The sequence below is a fragment of the Herpailurus yagouaroundi genome, unplaced genomic scaffold (genome assembly GCF_014898765.1).
Source record: "Herpailurus yagouaroundi ecotype Mexico unplaced genomic scaffold, PumYag 191, whole genome shotgun sequence".
NCBI classification, from domain to species: domain Eukaryota; kingdom Metazoa; phylum Chordata; class Mammalia; order Carnivora; family Felidae; genus Herpailurus; species Herpailurus yagouaroundi.
The window spans coordinates 13,083,870-13,111,831 of NW_024412422.1; the positions used below are offsets into that span (position 1 = coordinate 13,083,870).

Genomic DNA, 27,962 nt, shown 5'->3' on the forward strand with positions numbered 1-27,962 from the left:
TTTTCTTTTCTTTTCTTTTCTTTTCTTTTCTTTTCTTTTCTTTTCTTTACCATTTACTTGTTTTTGAGAGACAGAGACAGAGCACCAGCGGGGAAGGGGCAGAGAGAGGGAGATACAGAATCTGAAGCAGGCTCCGGGCTCTGAGCTGTCAACACAGAGCCTGATGAGGGGCTTGAACTCACCAACCCTGAGATCATGACCTGAGCCAAAGCCGGACACTTAGCCCACTGAGCCATCCAGGCGCCCCCAGAGCAGTAGTTCTTAAGCCAAACAAATTATATCCCTCTCTTAAAATCTTTCAGTGACTTCCCATTGGCATGGGAATAAACTTAAACTCCCCCTCCACCTGTCTCCCAACATCTATCCTCCTGTTTATTAATGTTTTATTAGTTTCCATACCCTAGAATTGTACAGGAATGGACTCTTTGTGGAGGACTCTGGCTTCTTTCACTCAATTTAATTTTTGAGATTCATCCATGTTGTTACATGTTTATTCCTTTATATTATTCTTTGTGTCCTTTATTGAGTTAATGCTGAATGGTAGTCGTGTATTGAGTGGATATGACACAATTTGTTTATCTATTCACTGTTGAAAGACATTTGCATTGTTTTCTATCTCTGGCAGTTGAAAACAAAGCTGCATGAACTTTCATGCACGAGTCTTTGTAGGGATATATGCTTCCGTTTCTTCTGGTAATTATCTTTGTTTTTGAAGGTTGTTCTCCCTAACTATAGGATTTTAGGTTGGTAGTTATCTTCTTTCAATACTTTCAGGATATTATTCCACTGTCTTCAGACTTACACCATTTCTATTGAGAAGTCAGCTATCAATCTTATTGTTCCTTCTTTTGAAAGTTATGTGTCTTTCCTTCCCCTCCTGCCCCACTCTGGATGCTTTTTTGATTTTCTGTTAGTTTTCAACAGTTGGCTTTTTTTTTGTTTTTTGTAATTTTTAAAAAATATATTAAAAATTTTTTAATGTTTATTTTTAAGAGAGAGAGAAAGAGAGAGAGAGAGAGAGTGAGTGAGGGGGGAAGGGCAGACAGAGAGGGAGACAGAATCCAAAGCAGGCTCCAGGCTCTGAGCTGTCAGCACAGAGCCCAACGTGGGGCTTGAACTCAAGGACTGCGAGATCGTGACCTGAGCTGAAGTCGGACGCTCAACCGACTGAGCCACCCGCTCAGGTGCCCCTAAGATGTGTTTCTGGAACCTGTTTTCCAGGGCTACCGGCTGCAGCCCTTCACCCCAGGTTGCAGCCAGCCCCTCCCCCCTCCACATACCTACCCTGGCAGGACATGTGCCTAAGTCTCCCGGGGGATCTCTGCCGTGTTGTTGCTGTTTGATTTAGTTCCTGCATTTCATGGTTTCCTCGCTTCCATAGTTGCTGCAGGGCTCTTTGGGAAGAGAGCCAGGCAACCCGTGCTATTCGCTGCCTTGGCAGGAATCGGAAACTCCTTCCAGTATTTGGCATTCATTCCAAGTTACCTTGTGGCCTTGTCAAATTTAGAAATGTGTATGCAGCAGTTTTTGTCCAAAAGGACACAGAGTAAAGGTTATTAGTGAATATTGTTCGACTTTTGCTCGTTCCAATTTACAGATGATGAGTTATAATAAATAAGACTAAATGAGAAAGGGAACACATTTTGTCATGCCCGGAATTCGTGATCCCCAAAGACCACTAGGGAGCCGAGTCCGATGCAAAAGCAAAGAGCCTTTATTCGAGCTAGCTCGAGCTCAATCCCCTACCTGCACCGACGCAGCGGTGAGATACTAGGGAAAGAGAGCGAGTTTCAAAAGGACAAAGGTTTTATTGGGGCCTAGGGGCAGTTGGTGAGGTAATGGCTGTGGCCTCAGCCGATTGGCTGCGGAAGGGTCCTGGGGAAGGGTCCGAGTCCTGTTAGGCAGGTGAGGGGGGGTTACTCAAGGGGAGGAGGTGTGGTCAAGGTGAAGGACACAGAACAAGATGGAGTCGGCTGGCGTAGGCCTGCCCTTTCAATTTGAGACCATTAATTTTAACACTCGATGTTTAGATTATATTCCTGTTGTTTACAAAATGCCATGTCTTTTCTGTTTTATATTCCTATCCAGCTATTTATTATAATAAAAATATTATTTAATTTTAACAGTTTAGCCAGAGAGAAACAGAAAATTTATTGTAATGTAATATATTTCCATGCTTTATATTTCAGAACTACCTTATTTTTAATCCAACAAATAATAAAGAATTGGTGAGCAATAGTAAAACACAGGCAATATATTATTTGTGGGTAAGTAGAAATATTTTTGTTTGTCTTAAATATGGGGACAAGTATGTGTTCATTCTCTGAGTACAGATATATTGGTAATGTAACAATATAGTGTCTACTTAGGAAGCAATAAATATGTATTGAAACGTTTTTTATGTAATTACAGCTTTTATTTTAGCCCCACTGGAAATTAGTGTATTAAGTCAGAAGCAGATAATTTAAATTTAATTTAATTTATTTTTTTTTTAATTTTTTTTTAACGTTTATTCATCTTTGAGAGACAGAGACAGAGCATGAGCGGAGAAGGGGCAGAGAGAGGGAGACACAGAATCCGAAACAGGCTCCAGGCTCTGAGCCGTCAGCACAGAGCCTGACGCGGGGCTCGAACCCACGAACCGCGAGATCACGACCTGAGCTGAAGTCGGACGCCCAACCGACTGAGCCACCCAGGCGCCCCTCATTTAATTTTTTAAAGTAATGAGTCAAATATTTATTTAAACGTACTTAACAGGTTTAAAATACAGGGTTTTTCAAGACCTTGGTTTTTATAGATAGGAATTAGCAAACAGATCAGCAATACTGATACAGGGTGGAATCATGAGATTAAAAAAACATCGAAAGTTAAATATAAACTTACCACAGGACTCAGGAATTCCTAAATGCAAGAGAATGTAAAACAGGCAAGCCAACAAATACTCACATACAGATGTTCATAGGGCAGCATTATTTGCAATAACCAAGAGGTAGAAGCAAGCCAACTGTCCATCAGCTCATGAATGCAGACACAATGTGGCAAATCCATACAATGGAATATGATTCAGCGATAAAAAAAGAACGAGGCACTGACACCTGCTGCAATGTGGGTGAATCTCGAAAGCATGGTGATGGTGCTAAATGAAGGAAGCCAGACACAGCAAACCACATGCTGTATGATTGCACTGATATGAAATGTCCAGACCAGGAGAATCCAGGGGACAAAGTGCAGAATGGTGGTTGTTGGGGGCTCCGGGAGCCGCACGTGGGACTGCTTCATGGAGAGGGGGCTTTCTTTCGGGGTGATAAAAGTGTTCTGGGACTAGGAGAGGTGATGGCTGCACAGCATTATTAATGTACTAAATGTCACTGGATTACACACTTTAAAATGGTAAATGGTTAATTTTATGTTATGTGGGTTTTACCTCAGTTAAAAATGCAAAACGAAAACACTGATTGAATGAATCACTGATTTTTCAGTGGTAGTCATTACTTCCAGTATTTATTGTAGCTTTAATGCCTTACAAATGTAGAATTCAGATTTGCATTCATTCCCATTTAAAGTCACAACCATTTGTGGCATTTTTTTTTTTTTTTTATGTATTTGCTTTTCTTTCAGAATGTGTTCAGATGTTCCTGGAGGCAGCAGGCTCCTTTATCTATAGAGATTGCAAAGCTCTGGGCCTGTTTAGATGCATTTGTTTTGATTTTGTGGTTATATTCTTCTTTTGGAAACCAGGTCTTTTTTTTTTAGTAGTGATTATTTTTTCTGTACTTAACAGTGTGAAGAGAGAGATATACTTGCTCACAGTGCCCCACATTTAACAGAAAAAGTGAGTATGCCTGTTCCACTTTTATATGTCAGAGTTTGTGCAGAGTAAATATGTATGTGTGAGCTTAGTCGCTTTGGGCTACTCTTGGTGTCTTGATATTAAACCACTGGGAAATCATTTGAATTTTTTACTTGGGTCCTTCACCATATTGAATTGCCAGCTGAAAATAATGGACTTTTGTTCAAAATAAAATATTATGGAAATGATAGGTGACTACCCTGAGAAAATATCCAAAAGAGTGATAGATTTACTAATGTGAGTGTGTGTGTGTGTGTGTGTGTGTGTGTGTGTGTGTGTGAGAGACACAGAATGAAAATTACTTTGGAGTGATATAATAGTTGAACATGAGTGGATCCTTTTTAAGCCACCCAGTTTTCAGAGCAATAAAACCTGATGTGGGGTATTGGGAGGTTTAAGAACCAGGGGGAAGGCAGTGCAGCAGGGGTTGGAGGAAACTGTTTGTCTTGCCTGCTCGCCTCCAGCTGTCCCGTCCAAGGTGGAACTGGGGTCCTGTCTCCTACAGCATTTTCTGCATTTGACACCCATGTCACCTGCCCCCAGCGAGCATCTTATGATGTTTCTTCTTTCATTCTTCACTCTTGTTATGATTTATAGGAACTTATTTTTTAAGAGCGCATGCCAAAAAAAAATATGAGATGGATGAATACAAGGAGAGAATATTCTGTCTGCAAGCTCTTTTTCATAAATCAAAGTTTTCGCAAAATAAAGTCAGTTCTCGTTGTTCGTGGCAGTTATGTTGGATCAAGTCTCTGCAGACCTCAGATAGTGAATACGAAGTCATTGCTCCTAGGTGAAATACACGATTAGGTTCCTGCTGGCCTCTGGTCATTAACATTTTCGTCAACAGATAGATGCATAACCTCGTTTTATGTATGTTTTTGTTTAAAGACACCATATTTAATATGTAATGTTGATTCATTAACTTTGACTCACAACCAACAACTCTGGAACATATGCCTGAATGAAGTTTATCTAACTCAGGTCTGTCCCCTGGAAGGCACATCGTAGCCTTCCTGCACTTAGGAACGCTACACAGCATTTCAGTGTCTTGTTTGGGGCCAGTTTAAGTACTGAAATCGCCAACAAAAAGCACCTCATAACTGCAAACAACATGGCACTCAACAGACCACGAAAAGGACACTTGTTTACAATTTGAGAGCTGAAGTAAGGCAGAGCGCATCCTTGCTTGACCTCAGCTGAGAACGTGCGCCTAGGGAGAGTCCAGTGTTTTTGCCTCTCTGCACATGTGCACGTCCGCAAATGATCATTGAAAGTCCCACAAGGATTGATTTGGGTTATAAATAAATTTCAGCAAGGAGGTGAATTTGCAGATACAGAACCCACAATGAGGATTGTCTGTAGTTTGAAATGATGAAAATGCCTTGTATTGAATCAGAGCTGCTCTTAGAAAGAACTTGACGCCCTTGCTTAACCAGCTATTGTTTTCCTGACCCTCTTGTGTTCAGGGCAATAGAGGTAAACCGTAGAGTCTTGTCTGTGTAGTTGGGAGAACCGGGCAGCAGATATGCTGTCTTGCATGACAAAATGTGGAGTTTCTTTGATTTACTCATTTGTTAAATGTTCACTGTGGGGCTCCACTCACTGCTCTGGGTTCTTTCTATACTTCATCTCTAAGATGTTGCCTAAGAGAGATGGCCTAGTGCCTTATTTTTTGTAGCACACATTTCATAAGGAGTCAGGGGCATTTCTGTACTGTATGGTACTTAATTTCTACTGATGGGAAAAAAGGCTATAATTATGAGACTGGGATAATTACTTTATGATATCTTACAACTGGAGCATGCTCACGACAGACATTAGTCTCTTTATCAGTCTCTGAAACCCCTTACTCTGAAAGTAAGAGAAGTTGAACAGGTATAAACAAGTGATTAACCACTCTTTCATTTGATTTAAGCAAACAGTTTAATTAGCACAGTACATAACCCTTCACTTGGCCCTGAGCAAACCTTCAGAGGCTCAGAACTGCCTGCACCCCGGCAATCCACGAGGGAGAGATTTGTTAGTGATTGTTTTGTTTAAATTTTATCTTTTTCCTACTGTATTTCAGTGTAATATTATAAAATGTCATATTGATAAATGTTTTGTTTTATATTTATTACCAACGGTAACTTGTAATCTGTCTTTTGAAATGCAGACGTTCAACAAGCTCGTGGGAAAATTAACCCAGTCAGTCTTTCATTTGAATTTAACACAAATACTCTCAGCAACAATGGAAGGGAAGCTGGTTGTCTGGGACATATACCGCCCCCCATCGTCTGCCTCCGCCTCTCTGGACTTTCCTCATATCAAACCTTGTAAATTGGTTCATTTGCAGAAAGAGGGCATCACTGTGCTTACTACAGTTGATAGGTAATTAACTTAATTAAAAAGTAGCTATCAAGGATTACAAAAGTATTTTAAAACCCTTTTGGATGTATACATGTATTTTGTATATGCATAGAATATTTCTGGGGAAATTCGTTATTAACTGGGAATGTTTGTTGCCTCTGAGGAAAAGAATGGAGAAGTAGGATCAGGGTGGGGGTTAGATTCACCTCTTTTTATAGTCTCATTTGTACTAATTGGTTTGCTTTTATTATTGTTTTTTTAATCATGGGCATATATTACTTTTAAAAATCCCTTTGTGTTGGTGAAACATAAAGTAACTTGTTTTTTCTTCCACACTAATTAGACTTTATTTTGCACCCTAAATTTTACACACTTTAATTTTAAGAAAATAACGTGAATAACTATGCTGGGTTTTTTTTCTGATTACAAAGTAACACTTACCAGGGTCCCTGAGTGACTCAGTTGGTTGAGCCACTCAGGGACCCTGACTTCGGCTCAGGTCATGATCTCACGGTCTGTGAATTCAAGTGCTACAGACGTGTATGGCTCTCCCTTGTCAACACAGAGCCTGCTTCAGATCCTCTGTCTCCCTCTTTCTGCCCCTTCCCCACTGGTTCTCTTCCCCCCACCCCTCTCAGAATAAATAAATAAGTAAATAAGTAAACAAATAAATAAATAACACTCACCCATTATGAAAAGATGAAATACAACAGACCTTTATGAAGTTCACTGACTTGAGAGGTTGTGGGGGCTCAGAGAAGATCATTAAAAGCCTTAGTCTCAGATAGAAAGGGGTTCACATTCTAGGTGCATCTGTTCCCTGCTGAGGGACCCTGGGCAAGGGACTTTGCTGAGCCTCCATCTTTCCATCTGTAAAATGGGCATAACAATACTATCTCTCTCAGAGTGATTTTATGGGGATTTTGTGAGACAAGGCATGTAAAACTTGTAACACATCGTCTGGCACAAGGGAGCCCTAGGTGAAAAAGTTAGTATGCTAGAGAAGTTCCCAAAAGTGATGGAGAAAATTGCCAAATGACAAGGACCATGACCATATAATTGGAGCCACTGTGCCATGTGCTTTCCAAAAGCCCTGCTTTCATTTTCATTTCTTTTAATAAAGGGAGCAGTGAGGGTCTGGCATGGCTTTTCAAAGAGAAATGTGAATTGCCGTCTTCACGTAGTGGTGTGGAGAAGACAGTGATGGAATTGCTGCTGCTGCTGAACCAACCTTTAATTACTTGGGGGTTAGGGCCAGTGAAGACCAGCCCTCTGTTCCCCTCTCTCCGTGTTAAATAAAACCCAGACGGGACCAGGGAGCCCATGAAGGGAAAGGTCTTGAAAATACTTGGCTTGTTTTGCCTTTTCTGTCCAGCAGAGGGCAGTGAAAGGTGTTCTAGCCAATTACTCTGCCCACCTGCCTCGCTTATTAATCAGAAACCTCATTTAATCACTTTGCATATATGAGAGGAAATTCATCCCTCTGCCCCCCCCCCACAATTAGAATTAAGTTAGGGGTTTTTTTTTTTTTAAAGCCCATTTGGAATGGATCTGAGGACTGGAAATAAAAGCCATTTTGTCACGCGGCACTGCCTTTGGCTGTGATGACTGGACAGGGTTTTACGATGGCTCTAACAACAGTGCCTTCTTGTAAAGCAGCTTGTGTCCTATTGCCAGGCTGGGTGATATCGGAGGGCTGGTAGACGGTTTCACAGCAGAGAATGTAAATCACTGCCCATTGCCGCTGCACATGGCTGATCTGGGAAGGCAGGGAGAGTAAAGCAAGAGCACCGATTTTGCATTAGGTACACCTGCATAGTCTAGCCACAGGGCCTGATAGGGTTGCCTTGTATAAGTATGTCCCGTACGTTATTTGGGACATACTTAAGCCAGAAGATTACTCATTGTTTAACTGAAATTCAAATTTAATTGGGCAACCTCCATTTCTATTTGCTAAATCTGGCAAACCCAGGCCTTGAGCAAATTTCTCAACTTCTCTGAGCCTGAGTTTCCTGGATGTAAAGTGGAATAACAGTAAAATCAGCCTTGGATGGTAGTATGAAGTCAAGTTTTGACAATTCCCAGAGTCTAGAGCCTGACATGTGATTAGCTGTTCAATAGATATCCGGTCCTTACTACAGTTAGCTAACAAACTCACGTTTTTCTCCATTTCAGCTATATTGTCACAGGTGATATTAGAGGTAACATTAAGTTCTATGATCGCACCCTGTCCATTGTTAACTGGTACAGCCACTTCAAACTGAGCTCCATAAGGACCCTGTCCTTTTCAAAGACCCCAGCAGCTCCGCCTACCGAAAAATCAAACTATCCTCCAGACTGCACTTTAAAAGGTGACCTTTTCATCGTAAGGTAAGTTGTTAATGAATCTAGTCATTTGAGTGGCCAAAAAAATGATTGATGTCTTATAGTTGGCATGCGGTGGAATGTTCACCTTGTTCCTAGCATATGTGATAGAACAGGATCGCTCAGTCCTTTGCAGGGCTCGAAGATGGATCTCCAAGGCTGATTATCATCCCTATTTAATCATTTTTTAAAATGAGGCATTATTTTCGTATTAAGACTCTTCAGCGACTGGAAGCTGGAAAGGGCTTATCCCTGAGTTCTAATCTCTGTTGTGTTTGGAGTCCCTCGCTGTAGCTTGGTGTCTCTTCTCCAGGCCGAGTTTGCCCTAGCGCTGCGGTTAAAGGCATTTGATAATTAATAGCCATAACATTTCGAGACTGAATTATGTGCGAGTCTGCTTAATTACCCTTGCCGTATTTGCAGGCACATCTGTATGTGTGCACCAAACTCCATATTTGCATACACAAATGAATATTTGCATGTGCAGATTAGCTAATTGTACAACTGACTGTCCATCTGCATACTTAATGACTCAATTTACATGTAGAAATGTGGGCTTTTTCACTTGCAAATGGAAGCTGTTGGGTATTGGTAGTATATTTTTGGAGATGGTGGGTTAATAATGTCACTAAATTACAGACGACAGAGGCGTTTCATGTGCAATTAGAAGCAGAATAGCTGGCGTGCCCCGTTCCCTGCAAACGCTGATAGTGTCTGGTCTCTCCCTGGCAAACAGGAATCTTATCATCGGAACATCTGACGCTACAGTGTACCACTTAACGACAGACGGGACCAAACTTGAGAAGTTATTCGTGGAGCCCAAGGATGCCATTTGTGCCATCTCCTGCCACCCGTATCAACCCCTCCTCGCCATTGGGAGTCTCTGTGGGATGATCAAAGTGTGGGATTATGAAAAGAAAAAATACCTTTTCAGCAGGGTCTTTGAGAAGGGGCTCGGCATCCAGAGTCTAACCTATAACCCTGAAGGTATTTTCATTTCATCAGCCTGTCTTAGTCTCCAAATCAAAAACAGACCCAAATGGCTGCAGCCCTTGGCTGTAACAGCTCCAGGAAGTTCACCTTGACCGCACTCCCCCCCAGCAGGCCAGACGACGCACCTTGTCCCTCTGGACCCTGCAGCGTTCGGTGCCTAGTAGTCTCTGAGCACTCATCCCAGAGACTCCTGCCTTTCAGTCTATTTCTCCATCCAGGGTCCTTGTCCGTCATGTTCATTGCTGTCTCCTCAGCACCTAGAACAAGGCCTGGCCCGGAGTCCATGTTTCTTGAATGAGTGAAGTACTTTTCCAGCATCGTTCTCTGGCCTGTGATTTCAGGAGTCCTTCTTGGAGCCGGCTTCACCGAAGGGACAGTTTACATCCTCGATGCAATGTCCTTAGAAAACCAAATCCCGGAGCCTTTCAAATATTCCAGAACCAGCGTGACTCACGTCAGCTTCTCGCATGACTCCCAGTACATGGCAACTGCTGTAAGTGTTTCCACTGTGTGCCATCCAGTGGTCTAGCAGCCTTGTTTACGACCAAAAGGGAGAGAGGACTGGGGGGGTGGGCGGGGATCGCTGGCGAGTGACTGCTGATGGGTTCGGGGTTCTTTGAGGGGTCATGTAAATGCTCTAAAATTGTGGCATGGGGCAGAGCTCTGTGAGTACACTAAAAACCATGGAGTTGCACACTTTAAAGGTGTGAATTGTGTGGAGTGTGAACTGTATCTCCACAAAGCCGCTGCAAAGGGGGTGGGGGAGACTCTCGCTCGAAAACGAGACCGGGCCTCAGGACCTGTGGACTGGGATTTGGCCATCCTGACAGCTCATTTCGGTGTGTTGGTTTCTGGACCCCTTTCTCGGCATCCATCCTTTCATCTTTGTCTTTGATTTTTGACAAGATGACATTCTCATTCATCTGAAAGCACAGTCTTCCCTGGTGTTTTGGATTCTGTTCCTTCCCTCTGTGAATAGGGCTCTTAAGCTCAGTAAAGATTTTCCGAGACCTTTAACCTCTCCCTTCCTGCCAGCTCTCCTGGTCTGCAATGCGCAAGTCTTGCCTTGATGTGGGGTGAGGAGTAAGAGCCATCATGTCCCCGATGCTCTCCCACCCCTGCCTCTGTGCCCGGCCCCTCCTCTGTTCTTGCCTGTACGGGCCCAAAGCTGAGCCTCCGCACCCCTGCAGCACCTGACTTTGGCGCCCCCTTCCCTCAGGCTGCTCTCACACACTCTCCTACCCAGTTCACTCTCAGCCATGATACTATTTAGAACTTACATGTTTTAAGTTTTGTGTAGCTGGATACAGAGAAGGGAGGACAAAGGCAAAAGAGTCAGGGTTTCATTTTTCCACACAGAAAGAGGTGGGGACCAGAAAGAAGGGTAAGGCCACAGTGTCAGTGTCTCTCTCCCTGACAATTACCTTCGTGGGTTATTTACTGTTAACCTTAATATGTTCCTCTGTAAAATGGGTATTGTTTTTTTTTTTTTTAATTTAACGTTTATTCATTTTTGAGAGATAGAGAGGGACAGAGCATGAGTGGGGAAGGGGCAGAGAGAGGGAGACACAGAATCTGAAGCAGGCTCCAGGCTCCGAGCTGTCAGCACAGAGCCCGACACGGGGCTTGAACTCACGAACTGAGAGATCATGACCTGAGCTGAAGTTGGATGCTCAACTGACTGAGCCACCCAGGCACCCCAAATGGGTGTTATTTTATTACTTGCTCTGATAGACTAAAATTTATTTTTGGATAAAATAGTCTTCTTTATTATTCTTTTTATTGTTTTAGAGATACAGCACAGACAAGAGTGGGGGGTGGGCAGAGGGAGAGAGAAAGAGAGAATCTCAAGCAGGTTCCATGCTGTCATCACAGAGCCTGACATAGGGCTTGATCTCACAACCCTAGGATCATGACCTGAGCTCAAATCAAGAGTTGAATGCTCAACCATTCAGTTGAATGCTCAACTGAGCCACCCGGGTGCCTCTTGGATAAAATATTCTAACGGCAACATTAGTATGAAAAACATGATGATGATTTTCAAGTTACAAAACCTAGCAAGGAATGACTTGTACTCTTTTGCTCCTATTCAGGATGTACGTTTTACCGTGTCTGTTTATGTGGTGGTAGTCAGAAATGGACACAGGGTCTGGGAATATCTGGCAAGACTTCGTTCTCATCGCAAAAGCATTTGCAGTCTCCTGTTTGGGGTTCATCTGGACAGCAATGAGCCGAGACTGCTGAGCCTCGGGAAAGACAGGCTCTTGGTAAGCCGTGCAGTGTCCGTTTATCTCACCACTGGGACTGTGTGTATTTCATTCTTGTTGTGTCCCTGGCATCTGGTATAGCACTGGGCCCACAGTGCATGTTGGAGAAAATGAGTGTACAGCATAACATAGTAGCATAAACATCTCTGGGTCGATGCTTGGTCTCAAGGATGTGCAAAAACAATGCTCCTTCAGTAGAAGCTGTGTTCGAAAGGTTGAATCTGGATCCTGTCCCAGGCTAGCGACCTGTGGCCCCACCCTCTCCCGCGATGCTGGACAGAGGCCGCAGCAGCTCCCAGGCAGCCACATGGTCGGGAGGGTCAACGGGTGGTACACGGACAGCCACCTGCACCCACACGGCTGTTACATTTGTCACTTTTAGTACAGGATTCAGTAAATTACATGCAATAGTCAACACCTCATTATAAAACAGGCTTTGTGGTGGATGACTGTGCCCAACTGGACACTCATGTCCGTGTTCTGAGCACGTCTAAGGCGGGCCAGGCTAGGCTGCGGTGTTCCCTAGGGTAGGTGTGTTAAATGCATTTTTGACTTACGATAGGTTTATTGGGATGTAACCCCCTCGTGAGTCAAAGAAGTTCTGTTTCTATCCATCTTAACTTCCTTCCTCGCTCCCTCCCTTTCCTCCATCCCTTTGTCTCCTTTATTATGGCCACCCATCCATTCATTCATCCTGGCCTGGCCACCAAAATCTACCTATGGGTGAAATTCAGCAAGCTGCTAATTTATCATGGTCAAGTGCTGAGATTTAGATATGAATTAGTTCCCACCCTCAAAGAGTTCCCAAGATAATGTTAAGGGAGACAGTATAACATAACTGTGAGAGTTCAGGTTTTGGAGTCAGTTGGAACCTAAATTTGAATTCTCACCCTACCAGTTCTTAGCTATGTGACCTTGGGCAAGCCAGTGAACCACTCTGAACAGGTTTTCTAATCTGTAAAATGGGCACAATGGTACGACTTGACAGGGAAGTCATGAGTGTTAAATGGCATCATGTTTTTAAGGTGCTTAGCTCACTGTCTTTGCTCATAAGGAATGCTCCATAATGGCAGCTTATTAGGAGCAAGGGTCTAAGCAAGTCTTCTCTTAAGAGGCCCAACGTTGTTTCCCCCAGAATAAGACTGTGGGTTGACTTCATTTGGCTCAGTCCTCATGTGTGAATATCTGGGCTCCTCTGCAGATTGAGTATAATCTTCTTAAGAGCTCCAAAGACCACCTGGAAGTCCTGGACATTCACCGAACCGATCAGGGCAACTACCCTACCTGTATGGTCTGGTACCCACCACTCACCAGGGAACTCTTCCTGCTCATTTGCAACAGTGGCTACAAAGTGAAACTTTTTAATTCCACCACGAAAATGTGCAGGTAAGCAGCAGGAGCCTCCCACTGATGCAGAAATCAGTTCCTCAGCCCCCAGCTTATTTCACGTCCCAGCTCATGGACCCATGAGCAGCTTGGCTACCTTTACTCACACTCACTTTGCAGAGGAGGAAAGAAAGGCATGGAAAAGTTGAGAAATTCTCATCCAGGGTCACATGGCTGGGAAGTTGCCAGAGGCAGGATGCAAATCCAGAGCCCTCTTCTGAGCCCAGCCCTGCACAGAGATGAGGGACCCAGAGCTCAGTGCCTGAGACCCTGTGAAGGAACCCAAGAAGTTGCTGATGCTTTATAAACTCTCCTATCCTTCCCTCGTGGATAACAACAGATATTTTCACTTGAATACTACCAATTGTGTGATTTTTAAGAAAAGATCTTATTATAGGGGCGCCTGGGTGGTGCAGTCGGTTAAGCGTCCGACTTCAGCCAGGTCACGATCTCGCGGTCCGTGAGTTTGAGCCCTGTGTCGGGCTCTGGGCTGATGGCTCAGAGCCTGGAGCCTGTTTCCGATTCTGTGTCTCCCTCTCTCTCTGCCCCTCCCCCGTTCATGCTCTGTCTCTCTCTGTCCCAAAAATAAATAAACGTTGAAAAAAAAATTAAAAAAAAATTTTATTATTATTTTTTAAGTAATCTCTGCACCCAATGTAGGGCTCAAACTCACAACCCCGAGATCAAGAATCACATGTTCTACCGACTGAGCCAGCCAGATGCCCCTAATTGTGCAATTTTTCTTACTCTTGGTTCCTAAAGGAGTTTTTCAGTTTCCCTGAAGGCATTCGTGTGTTCCCGCAGTATTCACCCAGCCCCTACCTGAGCCAGGTTCTGTCCGAGGTGCTGAAGGTGGAGATGCAAACAGCATTGTTCCTGCCACCATGGAATTTGCATCTTGGAGGGGGAGTGGAGTTCATGGGAGTTCTGGGCCGGGTCCATGTTTGAGGTCAGGAGCTCATGGTGCTTTAAAGCCATGAGATGAGAGAAGATTCCAGAAGGGAAAAGTGTATAGAGGAGCGGCCAAAGGACCAAGCCCAGGGCATCTTCAAAGCTGAGCCTTTCAGAGCAGCAGCCTCTCCATCCTGAAGTAGGTCTACATCTGTGCTTGGCGCTTGTGCTGCTAGGCCCGGCCCCCAGGGTTTGCTCCCCCTGATAGATACAGATTATGGTGCACCGTCCCTGCACCAGGGCTCTGCACTCTTCTTCAACAACGCTCCCAAGTATTATCCCACTGAGGTTCTGACATGCAACAGAAATTGCTGCCCAGGAAAGGATGAAACTTAATCCTTGAACCTAGTTCTGACTCTGTCCTCTACTTCACACCACTGAGTGCCGGTGCAGCCCTTGCTTTGGGTGCATCCCCTCTCTGCCTGTGGTTTGGCTGCCTTGTGGTATGGCTGGCAAGATCAGAGGCGTGGAGGCTGGAGAAACACAGAGGTGAGAACTCATTAGTGACCTCACCTGGGAGAAAGAAGTGAGAAAACTGGCCAATAGCAGCTGGTCCTATGCTTGAGGAAGATCATCGTTTTGAAATGTTTCTCAGTAAGATAGGTCCTCAGAGGATCACCATCATATTCTTCTTCTTCTTCCTTTTTTAAACATTTGTTTCCAGAAGGGTACAAGGAAAAATGACTGAGAAATGCTATGTCATGTGGCATGAATAGGAGAGAAATCCAGCACAACTTTTTTTTAATGTTAAAACACTGGGAAGGAGACATTTGAAAGATACATGGCAAAAGAATTTTAGGCGATCCTGGAATCTTCGTACATGATCTTTAATGGAAACAAACCTTTTGGACATGGACTATCCCATAGATATGAAAGTCCTGAGAAAATCTGACTTTGCCAAACAGATAGATTGGGCATGGAGGGCCCCCAGGCTCGAAGTTCCTGCTAACAATTACTAAGCAGAGACCTAGAGCCACACAGTTAGAGGAGTTTCTGCCATTGATAATCAGTTGGAAATTAGCATAAGGCATCTTTTTATTTTTATTTAAAAATTTCTTTTCATAAAACATCTTTTACTATTTTTTTCAGAGAGACAGCCTGAGCAGGGAGGGGGAGAGGAGAGAGAGAGAGAGAGAGAGAGAGAGAATGTCAGGCAAGAGTTGGACATTTAACCAACTGAGCCACCCAGGTGTCCCTTAAAAAATAATTTATCGAAGTGAAATTCAATAACACAAAATATAAAAACTAGGGTCACCTGGGTGGCTCAATCGGTTAAGTGTCTGACTTCAGCTCTGTCTCTCTCTCAAAAAAATAAACATTTAAAAAACCATAAAAACTAACCATTTTATTTTTTAATTTTGTTAATGTTTGTTTATTTTTGAAAGAGAGAGAGAGAGAGTGAGCACAAGCCGGGGAGGGGCAGAGAGAGAAAGGGAGACAGAGAATCCAAAGCAGGCTCCAGGTTCCGAGCCATCAACACGGAGCCCAACATGGGGCTTGAACTCACGAACTGTGAGATCATGGCATGAGCCAAAGCCAGATGCTTAACTGACTGAGCCACCTAGGCACCCCAAAACTAACTATTTTAACGTGAACAATTCACTGGCATTTAATGCATTCACAATGTCATGCAACAACCACCTGTATCTAATTCCAAAACATCTCCATCACTCCAAAGTAAAGCCCTTTGCATAAAGCATCTTTTAAGTCGTAGGAATAATAAGGCCTCATAACTACACTTACTTGGGTAAGAAGTGCCTTTTCATGATAAATCCAAAACAATTTTAAAATGCATTAAAAAATATCTAGACCTTAAAAAGGCAGTTCACAGAAAAAGGCCAATAAACCTATGAGCAGATGTTCACTAGTGTATCAAAGATGTAAATGAAAGCAAGACATCATTTTTCACGAACCAGATTAGCAAAGATAAAGTTGACCAACAGTGCACAGTGTTGGCAAAGGTGTAGGGGGGTGGGCACTCTCTGCCTGCTGGGGAGATGTGGAAACTGGGGCATCCTTTGGGAGAGCAATTGTTGCCCGCTGTTAATTTGCATCATGTTGTCTGATGTCTAGGAATGTAGCCCACAGACGTCCTCGCCCAGTATGCCAAGACATAAGTAAAAGGATGTCTTGTTTGAAAATATTTTCAAAAGTGGAAACAATCCAGATGTCCATTAATAGGGGATTGGTTAAATGATGGCTTGTTACTACGCTGAAACATGATACTGCTTGTAGAAAAGAAAAAAAGAGGGGCATCTGGGTGGCTGGGTTAAGCATTTGTCTTGATCAGCTCAGGTCTTGAGCTCAGGGTCGTGAGTTCAAGCCCCACACTGAGCTCTGTGCTAGGTATGAAGCCTACTTAAAAAAAAGAAAGAAAAAAATCAGCTTTCTGTGTAGTATCATGCAACTATCCCTATGCCATACTATATTTTCATATACAATGGTGTTTCCATAATTTATATAATTTTCACATAAAATTATAATTACATAGGTTAGAATACATAAAAGAAATTCTCAAGTCTCAGACACCAGACTGTTACCCACAATTATCTCGGGATGAAAGAGTGCAGCAATGTGGGAGTCTAGGTAGACTGTCTATCTTATGCATGTCTAAGTGTGTGAAATTGTTTACAATGAATATGTAATACTTTTTTAATTAGAAGCAAAAGATGCTAACTTTATGAAATTGTCAGATATGCTTAACAATGGTGGCAGTTACATTGTCTGGCTCCTACTATGTGCCAGAAATTGTTCCAAGTGCTTTATGTATATTAACCTACTTAATGTTTACCACTGACTCCTGGGGCAGGTGCTGTCATTGTCATTGTCCCCATTTACTGTTGAGGAAGTGGAAGCATCGGGAGGCTGAATAGTTCGACCTTTTTTTTTTTTTTTTTTTTGCTTACTTATAATTTAAATCAAGATACGTTTTACATATCATAAAATTTACCCCTTTTCAGTGGTTTTTACTATATTTACAAAGTTGTGCAATCATCACCACTGTCTAATCCAAGAGCATTTTCATCACCCCAAAAACAAACCCTGCCACCCCCCATACCCTCCTTCCTTCCTTCCCCAACTCCTGCCCCACTCCTGACAGCCACCAATCTGCATCTGTCTCTGTGCATTTATCTATTATGGATATTTCGCGTGTATGGAATTATGCCTGTGTGACGTTTTGTGTCTGGCTTCTTTCACTCAGCATCCTGTTTTCAGGCTTCATCTGTGGTGTGGCATGTTTCAGTGCTCATTTTTATGGCTGAATAATACTCCATTTTATAGATGTATCCCATTTGGGGGCACGTGGGTGGCTCAGTCGGTTAAGTGCCTGACTCCGGCTCAGGTCGTGATCTCACAGTTAGTTCGTGAGCTTGAGCCCTGCATTGGGCTCTGTGCTGACAGCTCAGAGCCTGGAGCCTGTTTCCAATTCTGTCTCCATCTCTCTCTGACCCTCCCCTGCTCACGCTCTGTCTCTCTTTCAAAAATAAATAAACGTAAAAAAAATGTCTACCTCATCTGTCTATTCATTCACCTGTTGGTGGACATCGGTGTTGTCTCTGTGTTGGGCTCTTATGAACATTTGTGTGTAGGTTTCCATGCAGATACATGTCCCGTTTCTCTTGGGTAGAGACCTGGGAGTAGAAGTGCCAGATCACACAGTAACTGTTTAACCATGATGAGGAGCTGCCAGACTGGTTACCAAACAGTGCCACCCGCTCACATTCCCACCAGCGGTGTGTGACAGCCCCACGTCCTCCACGTGGGATTCAAATCAGTCTTCTCTTAGCCATGGTCTCCCCACCTCTGTCCACTCAGGGATACTTGGGGAAGGTCCTCGGACATCCCCATGCAGGGTGACTTGTGGCTAACCAACGTGTGGTCCCTCAGGTGGCTGTTTAGCATTTCTGACATTTCACCTAAGTCTCCATGTGTATGAACCTGACCATGGATCATCCAACCTGATCCCCCCCACCCCCGGCCCCCTGCAGCATCCTGCAGCCCGGCCAGCATCTGCCCTCACAACTGGCCCCTGCTCCCCTGCTCAGCTCACCGCCCTCCACCACCCACTCCTTCCCCCTTGAATTTTCCTTCCGCAGTTTTCCACCAACAGTCCATCTTCCATGCACTTGCACCCTCTGTTTTCACTGCCTGTTCTGTCACCTCCATATTCTTCTCCACCTTTCCAACTCACCATTGCACACCCAGCTCACAGGTCTCCTTCCTCAGAGCTGTCTCTGAGCCCTGAACCTGCCTGTTCCCATGCCTCTGCCCTCACGGTGCTCCCGTGCCTGTCGTCCCTGCCAGGCTGTGAGCTCACGTCTGGGTCTGAGCACCTCGCACAGTGCCTGGCACAGAAGGTCCTTAAAAAAGGCTGTTTAATGGATTTGTACTTTGTTCAGTGCACGTACATGGAGTAGGTACTGTCCCCACTAGACATGGGCTGGGGACAGGGGACACAGGGAGAAAACACATCCAAACAACAAGGGACTTATAATAAGATTGTAATAGCTACTCGCCTCACAAGGACAGATCCAGGTTTTGCGAGGTATGAAGTGTGTTAGGATTTGTGGGCACTGTTAAAAAAAAAGGGGGTATATAATTAAGACTAAAACACACCAGGACTCCTCCTAGGCCTCAGAAGATGCCTGTGTGAGCCAGAGTCCTGAAGCTACCATTTTCCAGCTTCAGGAAATGTCCTGCTCCGGGCTCAGGGTAACATCCCGTCAATTCCTCGCCTCAGATCAGATTCCTAACAGAGTCTGAGTTAAAGAAGTCTGACCATTGTGGAGGTACAATTCATTACAGTCTGAGTCACAGACAGTTTCTTCGGAAGTCTGTGTGTTGCACTTGGACCCGCGCGTCAGGCGTCTGTAGCAACAGGTATCACGTCATCTAATCTCTTGGCCGACCACTGAGGAAGGGGTGTTTTCCTGCTTCCTGCCCACGCGTGCCTCTCGTTCACCGCCTTTTTCACATCCCCCGTTCCCGTACACATCCTCGAGGCATAATGTTCCCTTCACTCAGCTGTCAGGAAGGAAAGTCAGAACCTCCACGCAGAAAGCATCCTTCACAGTCTGACTTTCCTGGAGCATTTACCGTTTGAGGCTGTGCCCCTTATTTATGGCAGCTGTTAGCCGCAGTTGAGAGCGAGGTTCTTAGCCAAGTGACAGGTCAGGAAATTCAGAATTTAAAATGTATACAGCATCATGAAACGTAGCTAGTCAGGAAAACTGCATTCAGATTTGTGGAACTGAAAAAAAAAATGTTTCTTTTTTTTTTTCTCATGCAGAAAGACGCTTCTTGGGCCAGTTTACGGTTCTTCCATTGAACAGGTACAAATCCTCCCAGTGAAGAGCACCTTGGAACTGCAGAAACGCTACATGGTGTTTATTAACAGAGACAAGGTATGAGCCTCTGCTCTCTGCCTCTGTGAGATGACTCTGTGGGTTTTGAGTGGCAGTCAGCCCCAAGTAGGATCAGACTCTAGGATGCTGGGTGTCATAGCCCAGCCCCTGACTTCTGCCCCTGTCCACAGTGATACTGAAATTTGCCATAAATGAGTGGAAATGGGTCTTAGGAGGCATTTTTGAGCGGAGTTAACTATATTTTCTGTACTCGCGTGAAGACACATTGTCACCAAAGGATGTTTTCTCTCTGATTTATTTACATGGAAAAAAACTTATAAAGACATGCAAACTCGTTGCACTTAGTCCTACATTTAATAAATAATCGAGGGGTGCCTGGGTAGCTCAGTCAGTTGAGCGTCTGGCTTCGGCTCAGGTCATGACCTCACGGCCTGTGGGTTCGAGCCCCGCGTCGGGCTCTGTGCTGACAGCTCAGGGCCAGGAGCCTGCTTCGGATTCTGTGTCTCCCTCTCTCTGCCCCTAACCCACTCATATTCTGTCTCTGTCTCTCTCAGAAATAAATAAATATTTCAAAAAATTTTTCTTAAATAATCTATTGAAAAGCATAAAATCATGGGATTCCAGAATTATTCTGGAAAACCTTGGATATCTGACTCTGAAGACCAGTGAAATCCTTCCTGTGTCTCTACCGGGACCTGGCATCTCTCTCCTAAGGGAACGCCCCACAGGGGTCAGTGTATGTGAGCCCCTGGCCACGTGAAATGTGTAGGGTAGCTCCAGATGCACACGTCCTTCCAGTAAACAGAACCGGAGGTAACACGTGAATGTGCGAGGTCCTAGCCCAGGCCCCAGTTGTCTGGATCTGAATTTCCAATTACATATTCCTCCCTAGGTTGGACTTCAGATCTTACCTGTTGATGGCAATCCACATAAGACATCTGCTATTATATGCCACCCAAGCGGGGTGGCTGGAATGACCGTTTCCTATGACGGCTGCTACGCCTTCACGGCAGGAGGACATGATCGATCGGTGGTGCAATGGAAAATCAACTTAAGGTATGTGTTGAGGCAAGAACCCTACCCCCACAAAGAAGGTGTCAAGTGTAGACGCCTTTTCCTTAATGTTTATTAATTTTTGAGAGAGAGAGAGAGAGAGCATGGGAGGGACAGAGAGAGAGAGGGAGACACAGAATCTGAAGCAGCCTCCAGGATCTGTTAGCACAGAGCCTGACGCAGGGCTCGAACTCATGAACCACGAGATCATGACCTGAGCCGAAGTCGGATACTCAACCGACTGAGCCACCCAGGTGCCCCCAGACCCTCTTTTCTTAACTAGTAACAGCAGACGGGTGTTAACCCCCTACAGCCTGGCGTTCAGGTTCCTCCCCATGACATCTGTCCATACCGATGTGCGGATAAAAGGTTACTATTCACTACTATTTGCAGCGAAGGCAGCGTGATTCCACTTTGTTCGGTGCGGCCCCTGAAATACTTCCCACTCTGTCATCTGCAAACTCGCACCAGCTGCAAAGATCTTGCCCAAATCTCCCAAGCGCGTGTAACAGAAATAGTAGGAGTTTTATTTGAAACATGTGTGTCCACTCTGCTCTTCACACCCTGAGCTGAGACGCTCTACCTTGGGCGAGGCTGGAAAAGTCCGGGTTGAGGATCAGACAGTACCCGCACCTGGAGGCCCAAGAGACATGGGTTTGGATGTGGAGCCTCCTTTCTGCTGGCTGTGATACCCAGGGCATGCTTCTTACCATCTCTGATCTTCAGACTCCTTGTCTGTGAAACGGTGGGGGGAAGGAGGGTAATGATAGGGACTTTAATAGGATCCTTGTAAGAAGGATTGAGTAGGTTAATATAGGGAAGGCATCTAGCACAGAGCTAAGGGTTCAGTACATTATTTCCTCTCCTCTGTTCTTCCTTGCGAAGGTCTTATTAAAGAGCTTTCCCGAAAAGGGGGGCAAGTACTACAGTAATCCTCTCATCTACCCGGATTCACTGAGCTGCCACAGGGCAGAGCCAGTGCCCGTCCCTCAACACCTTCTCCCAGCCCCTGCCTCTCAGATGGCCTCCTGCCCGGCAGCGTCCCATTGAAGAGCTGGGTATAGACAGCTCAGCGGCACCTTCCCTCTTAAAGAATCCTACCTTCCTCCGATTCCTGGCTCCCAGTGAAAGTGTACCCCCTGTCATCTGCCAAGCGTACATCTTTCTTTTATGGCAGACATTGAAGCTTCTTCCCTTAACCTGAATATAAGCAAAACTCGCCAGGTAAGTCTGCTCTGGATCCTCGCTGGCTTCAGACTGCGGTTGTCACTCTGACCTTCACCTCTGCCTTCACCTAAGAGCAGATGGTGGGAATTTGGGAATTCCGAAGCTAGAGGTGAGCTCTCACATTGAAAAGCACTTCCTGAGTGTGTGGCCAGTCCCTGGAACAGTGGAGGCGAGCCACACCCTGCTGAGAGAACAGAATCCCCCCCACACACACACCTTTTCATTTTTGTCTTCTTCTCGATAATCATGGTAGAGATTAGAGGGTGAAAAACGGCACCCGCTTTCCAATGGCTTCCCGGTGCCTGGCCGGAGTCCAGGCTTCCGAGAATTTCAATTTAATCTGTTGTGGGGACAAAGGATCATTATAAGCTAATTAGCACTTCATTGCTGTTTCTGGTGTCTTAATATGTTCAGTGCTCCACTAATGGGAAGAAATGTAACAACCCTAAACAAATAAACAAACAAGATTCCCTGCTGGTCTAACGACGGTGAGTCGTAGGGTGAAGTACAGATGTTAAGTCCGCTCACGTTCCCGTGATTGTAATCAGGGTGCTTCTGGGCCCAAATACGATCTCTGCAGCACATTGACCTTCTCCTGGGCAGACCCCTTCCCTTCATCTTCTCCTAGGGTTCATTCCACGCGTACTGTGCTGTGCCTTTGCCCCGACTTTGCCGGCATGCTGCCTTTTTCCTCCCCTTGTTTGGCACCTATTTGGTTTTGATGGTTTTGTTTGTTTGTTTGTTTGTTTAGATAGAGTGAGCGGAGAAGTGGGGCAGAGGGGGAGAGAGAGAGAGTCTTCAGCCAGGCTCCATGTTCAGTGTGGAGCCTGACTCAGAGCTCGATCCCACGACCCTGGGATCATGAGCTGAGCCAAAATCAAGAGTGGGACGCTCAACTGACTGAGCCACCCAGGCGCCCCTGGCACCCGTTTTTAAATCCCCCATTGCTCTTTTGTGCTTAACCTCCTAGCCATCTGGGGTCCTGCTGCTGTGCTCAGACAAGAGCAGAAAGACCCAGATTCACATACCACTTTTCCTGCCTGCTTGCTCTATGACCTCAGGCTAGTCCCTTAACTTCTGAGTCTCAGTTTCTCCATCTGTTAAATGGGAATACCATCAGTGTTTTGAGGGTAGAGATTACCACAGCTGCTGTTCCTCTCCTGCCTCCTCCCCTAGGGAGCATTTGCTGAAACTTACCGTGTGCTGATTACAGTGTTCACTGCTTCTCCTCACTGAGCTCATGTCCCAGAAGTATGGCTCGGCACACAGTAGGTTTGCAATAAGCATCCTTGCCCTTTGTGCCCTAATGACCCCCGTTTTTTTATTGCAAGTATTCGAAACCCAACTGAAGCACAAAGGGGAATTAATGAGAAGGTCATGGGCATCTCAGTCACGAGGTGCAGGGACTGCGTGTGCACGCGGTGCCCTCGCCACTTGCTCTCTGTGGGGCTCTGCTACTGGCTTCATTCTCTGCACAAGTGGATTTTGTCACCCGGAGTGAACATGGCCACTGACAGTCCTCAGATTTCACAAACTGGAGCTCTCACCGCAGAGGGAGTGGGTTTCCTTCTCCAGCTCTGCTTGGACAGGCCAGTCCTGTCCCTCTTGCTCTCTGGGGTCAGTCAGCGGCGGGCAGGAAGTAGGGTGCATAGTACGGTCCTGACCACCAGAGTGCTGTTTCCAGAGAATCCGGAGCTCTTATGAGCCTGTCCCAGACACTCCTGGTAGTGACAGGCTCCTCTGTGTCGCTTCTGGCCTTTATCTGGCCCTGTTCCAGAGCCACGTGGCTAAAAGTGGTCTCCCACAGAGCCTGTCGGGATTGAGGCTGGACAAGGCCTGGAGGCCACAGAGGAGGAGCCCTGTCCGCTGGATACCTGCCTCGATGGCTAATACCAGAGCTGAGAGCTGGGTGAAGCCTGGGCCCTGCCGGAGAGGGGCCTCAGGCCCCCTGGAGAATACACCAGCTCCCCCAGACCCGAAGGCAGCCTGCTTATGCGGGCTCCCGCGACAGAGGGCCAGCACGCTTTTGTGGCTGACTCTTTGAAGAGGAGAGCCATGCAGGTGTATAGTGATGCCCAGTTCAACAGTAATAATCGCTCCTCGTACTGAGCCTTCGCTGGGCCGGGCCCTGTGCTGACTGCTCTCCACCCATTTTCTGATTTCATGCTCACAGCCATCCTGGGAGGCAGGGACTGGCAGTGTCCCCACGGTGATACCCCCATATATCTGGAAACTAGCTCCAAGGTGCTAAATGACCACCCCCCCCACCCCCCGCCCAGCCCTGGAGTAAGTGGTGGGGCTGGGATTCACATCTGGTCTTTCTGATTCAACACCACACCTAACAAACGCTCATCACGAAGGAAAACAAAGGGCTTCGTGTCAAACCCTTTATGTGCCTTCACTTTATTTTCGAAACGACCCTGTGAGGCAGACCTGTGACTATTCCCATTTCATAGATGAGGAAACTGGGGCCCAGGGAGGCTGTCGCTGACCCGTAACCACACTGCTTGCGAGTGGCAGAGCCAGGACTCAACGCGTGTCCCTCTGACTCCAGATTCTGGATACTTAACCACTTCCCTGCTGTGGTCTGCACCGAAGTGTGTTTTAATAACTCCACAAAGAGGCTAATGGCCTGATTAGCAGAAATCCAGTTAGTGGACTATTACAATGATTTCCTATTACGTGTATTTCGTGCGAGGCAGAGTCAGTCTCATACAAAAAAGTAGGTTTTCTTACCATTTACGGTGCCTATTTTTAGAAAACCTGACCCCATGTTAGAGAGCAGAGGGTTATTTTTATCTGACTGGCATGGGTCCCTTGTGGCCTCCCGAGTTTTTATGGAAGCAATTAGTGTTGGCAGTGTACCTGCACTTACCCCGGTTTTTGGCTCTGGTCATACACAGATCTCACGAGGGACGCGGCTCCACTGGGATGCACTGTGGTTTCAGTGCACAGGGGTCCTCCCTCCCTCCCCCCCTCCCTGCCTCCCTCAGGGGAGGAGCCGTGCTCCCCGAAGATTGCCCACAAATTGCCAAGCGCCTGCCCTATCATCGGCGAGAGAATATCACTACCATTAAGGCAGGTACCCTGTACCACCAGGTTCCACATTGAAATTGAATTTTCCGTTTTTGGCTTCATTTCAGAAGGAATTTTACTGACAAGTTTACGGAGACCCTACTTGTATGGGCATCGTGACACCCTGCCGAGGTCCGCAGTGCCAGCGGGACTCGGGCTGGCCAGTGCTCAGGCGCGAGCGCTCCCTAACAGCGATGTTTCTGTCACCTTTCTAGTGCTCTGGAGGCTGCAGTTTCTCTCGGGGGCGAAGACTTGACCCCGTTCTACGGTCTGGTGGCTGGTGGCAGGGAAGGAAAATTCTACAGGGTAATTGTCCTCAGAGTAAACACTTCCTGGTAACATCTAGTTAAGTTTGTGAAACAAATGAGCCCGGGATGAAACTTCTTGCCTTTTTCCCAAAGCTCTTTTCCCCACTGAGCTCAGAACGTACTTTCTAGAAAATGTCCTTGAAGTCCTAATGGATGCTGCAGACTTGAGCCAAAATGTGTCTTGTGTTTCATTGTATTTGCACGTAGGAGCTGGAAGACTATTTTTACTATTCTCAGCTCCGTAGTCAAGGAATTGATACAATGGAGACCAGAAAGGTGTCGGAACACATTCGCCTGTCGGAGCTTCCTTTTGTCATGAGAGCAGTTGGCTTTTACCCCTCGGAAGAAAAGGTAGGCTGAACGAAAACAAGAGCCCCGGTGGGACACGTTATTCATGAAAACGACCTCTGGGAGCAACAATTATAGGTCAAAAGTAAAAATTTAACATTATTCTTACGTAAATGGATCAAAAAGAAGGTTATGGGCATCCCAGACACTCTCCTTAGAAACAGACTTACCATAAAGATAGTCCTTAAAGACTTCTTCCTTACCAGAGTTTGATGCCAGTAGGAGCCAGGGTTTGGAATTAGACTGGCCCCTGATGAGTTCAAGGAGATGATGCCTGAGAAATGCCCACGAAGCACTCAGCACAGGGCCAGGCGCATAGGAAAAGCCCTGTAAATGGTCGTTATTGGGATGACCTTCACTTTGTAGTTGCTGTTAACCTGGCCTGTGTGAATGGGGCGCCTCTGGGAGGTGGGTGCTCATCCTGTGCTGTGGGCTCAGGAGACACAGTCATTCCTCATGACCTCACACAACACGCCCGGCCGCAAGGGACCAGAAGCTCTCGAGGGAGACTGCTCCCCTTAGAAACTGTGGTTACGATGCAACTGACTGGGTTTTCTCTCAGACTTGAGGTGTTAACACATTCTCATTGTAGAAAGTTTGGGACACCTGGGCAGCTCAGTCAGTTAAGCCTCCGACTCCGGCTCAGGTCATGATCTCGCAGTTTGTGAATTTGAGCCCTGCACAGAGCTACCTTTGGATCCTCCCCCCTTCTCTCTTCTAAAGTAAATAAACATTAAAAAAAAATCTTAAAAAAAAAAAAGGAAAGAAAGCTTGGAAACGGTACACAAATGAAATGAAGAAAATACTAATAATCCCAGTACACAGACTTAACAGTTTTTAGTATTTTCCGGGATATCTATATAAAATTTTGTATATATATTTCATATATATATATATATAATTTAAAAACCTAATTGGTATTGTGTTGAATATATATTTTTATCTTATATTTCCTCTTGATGTCATTTCACAAGCATTTTCCATGTATTAGTAATTCTCTGAAAACATGATTTTTAAAGGATATGCCTTAATTTTGTAACTTACCCTGATTTAGAAAATAGAACTATATGGGGCACCTGGGTGGCTCAGTCGGTTAAGCGTCCGACTTCAGCTCAGGTCACGATCTCGCGGTCCGTGAGTTCGAACCCCGCGTCGGGCTCTGGGCTGATGGCTCAGAGCCTGGAGCCTGTTTCCGATTCTGTCTCCCTCTCTCTCTGCCCCTCCCCCGTTCATGCTCTGTCTCTGTCTCAAAAATAAATAAACATTAAAAAAAATTTTTTTTAAAGAAAATAGAACTATAAAGAAGAAAATAGAAATTACTCAGAGATAATCACTGTTAACATTTTAGTGGACTTCCTTCTATTGTTTTATGCATGGATATAGATACATCTATATTTTTAAATAAGGAATTGGCATTATATGGCTTATATGTGTCTGTGACAATATATATCAACAGTTTACAGAGGATGTGTGCATATACATGTACATATGTACAGATTTGTGTGAGTATATAGGAATATCTGTGTATGTGTATATATATGTATATATTTGTATCAACATTCTTTTACATTTTTTTTTAACGTTACTTTATTATTGAGAGACAGACAGAGACGGGGCAGAGAGAGGGGGAGACACAGAATCTGAAGCAGGCTTCGGGCTCTGAACTGTCAGCACAGAGCCCAATGCGGGGCTTGAACTCATGAACCGCGAGATGATGACCTGAGCCGAAGTCGGATGCTTAACCGACTGAGCCACCCAGGCACTCCTGTGTCAACATTCTCAGTAACTGTTGTTTTGTAAGCATGATGGCAAAAATTCCTTGGCAATATACTTTTCCCCCCAGCTTTATTGAGACAAAATTGACATACAACCTATATAGTTTAAGGCATACAGTTTAGTAATTTTATATATGTATTGTTGCAAAAACGATCACCACAGTAAGGTCAGTTAACAGATCCACCACCTCGTGTAGCTACAATTTTTTGGTGTGGTGAGAACTTTCAAAATCTATAGTCGTCATGCTGTACATTACCTCCCTGTGAGTTTTTCATCTTATAACTGCAAGTTTGTACCCTGGCAACCACTCTCTATTTTCTATTTCTATGAGTTTGGTGTTGTGGTTTTTTTGTTTTGTTTTTTTAGATTCCACATACACGCATTTGTCTTTCTTTGACTTATTTCACTTAGCATAAAGCTCTCAAGTTTCATCCATGTTGTCGTAAATGGCAGGATTTCCTTCTTTTTTATGGTTGGATAGTGTTCCATGATGTATACAGAAATCACATTTTCCTTCTTTATTCCCACCAACAGTGCATAAGGGATCCCTTTTCTCCACATCCTCGTCACCAGTTACCTTTTGCCATTCTAACAGGTGTGAAGTGACAGCTCATTATGGCTTTGATCTGTGTTTTCCTGATGATTA

The 27,962-nt window shown here is 45.1% G+C and overlaps 1 protein-coding gene across 2 annotated transcripts in view; it reads left to right on the top strand.

Moving 5' to 3' along the window:
- Positions 1 to 27,962, top strand: part of CFAP251 (cilia and flagella associated protein 251) — a 68,967-nt gene that overhangs the window by 21,193 nt on the left and 19,812 nt on the right. For both annotated transcript variants that reach the window (XM_040443936.1, XM_040443935.1), the window contains 12 exons: positions 2,190 to 2,267; positions 3,782 to 3,832; positions 6,009 to 6,223; positions 8,378 to 8,572; positions 9,303 to 9,553; positions 9,901 to 10,052; positions 11,653 to 11,826; positions 13,028 to 13,212; positions 19,454 to 19,568; positions 20,422 to 20,585; positions 25,100 to 25,190; positions 25,400 to 25,543. In XM_040443936.1, coding sequence (XP_040299870.1) covers positions 2,190 to 2,267; positions 3,782 to 3,832; positions 6,009 to 6,223; positions 8,378 to 8,572; positions 9,303 to 9,553; positions 9,901 to 10,052; positions 11,653 to 11,826; positions 13,028 to 13,212; positions 19,454 to 19,568; positions 20,422 to 20,585; positions 25,100 to 25,190; positions 25,400 to 25,543 — 1,815 coding nt within the window. The remainder of the gene's footprint in view (positions 1 to 2,189; positions 2,268 to 3,781; positions 3,833 to 6,008; positions 6,224 to 8,377; positions 8,573 to 9,302; positions 9,554 to 9,900; positions 10,053 to 11,652; positions 11,827 to 13,027; positions 13,213 to 19,453; positions 19,569 to 20,421; positions 20,586 to 25,099; positions 25,191 to 25,399; positions 25,544 to 27,962) is intronic.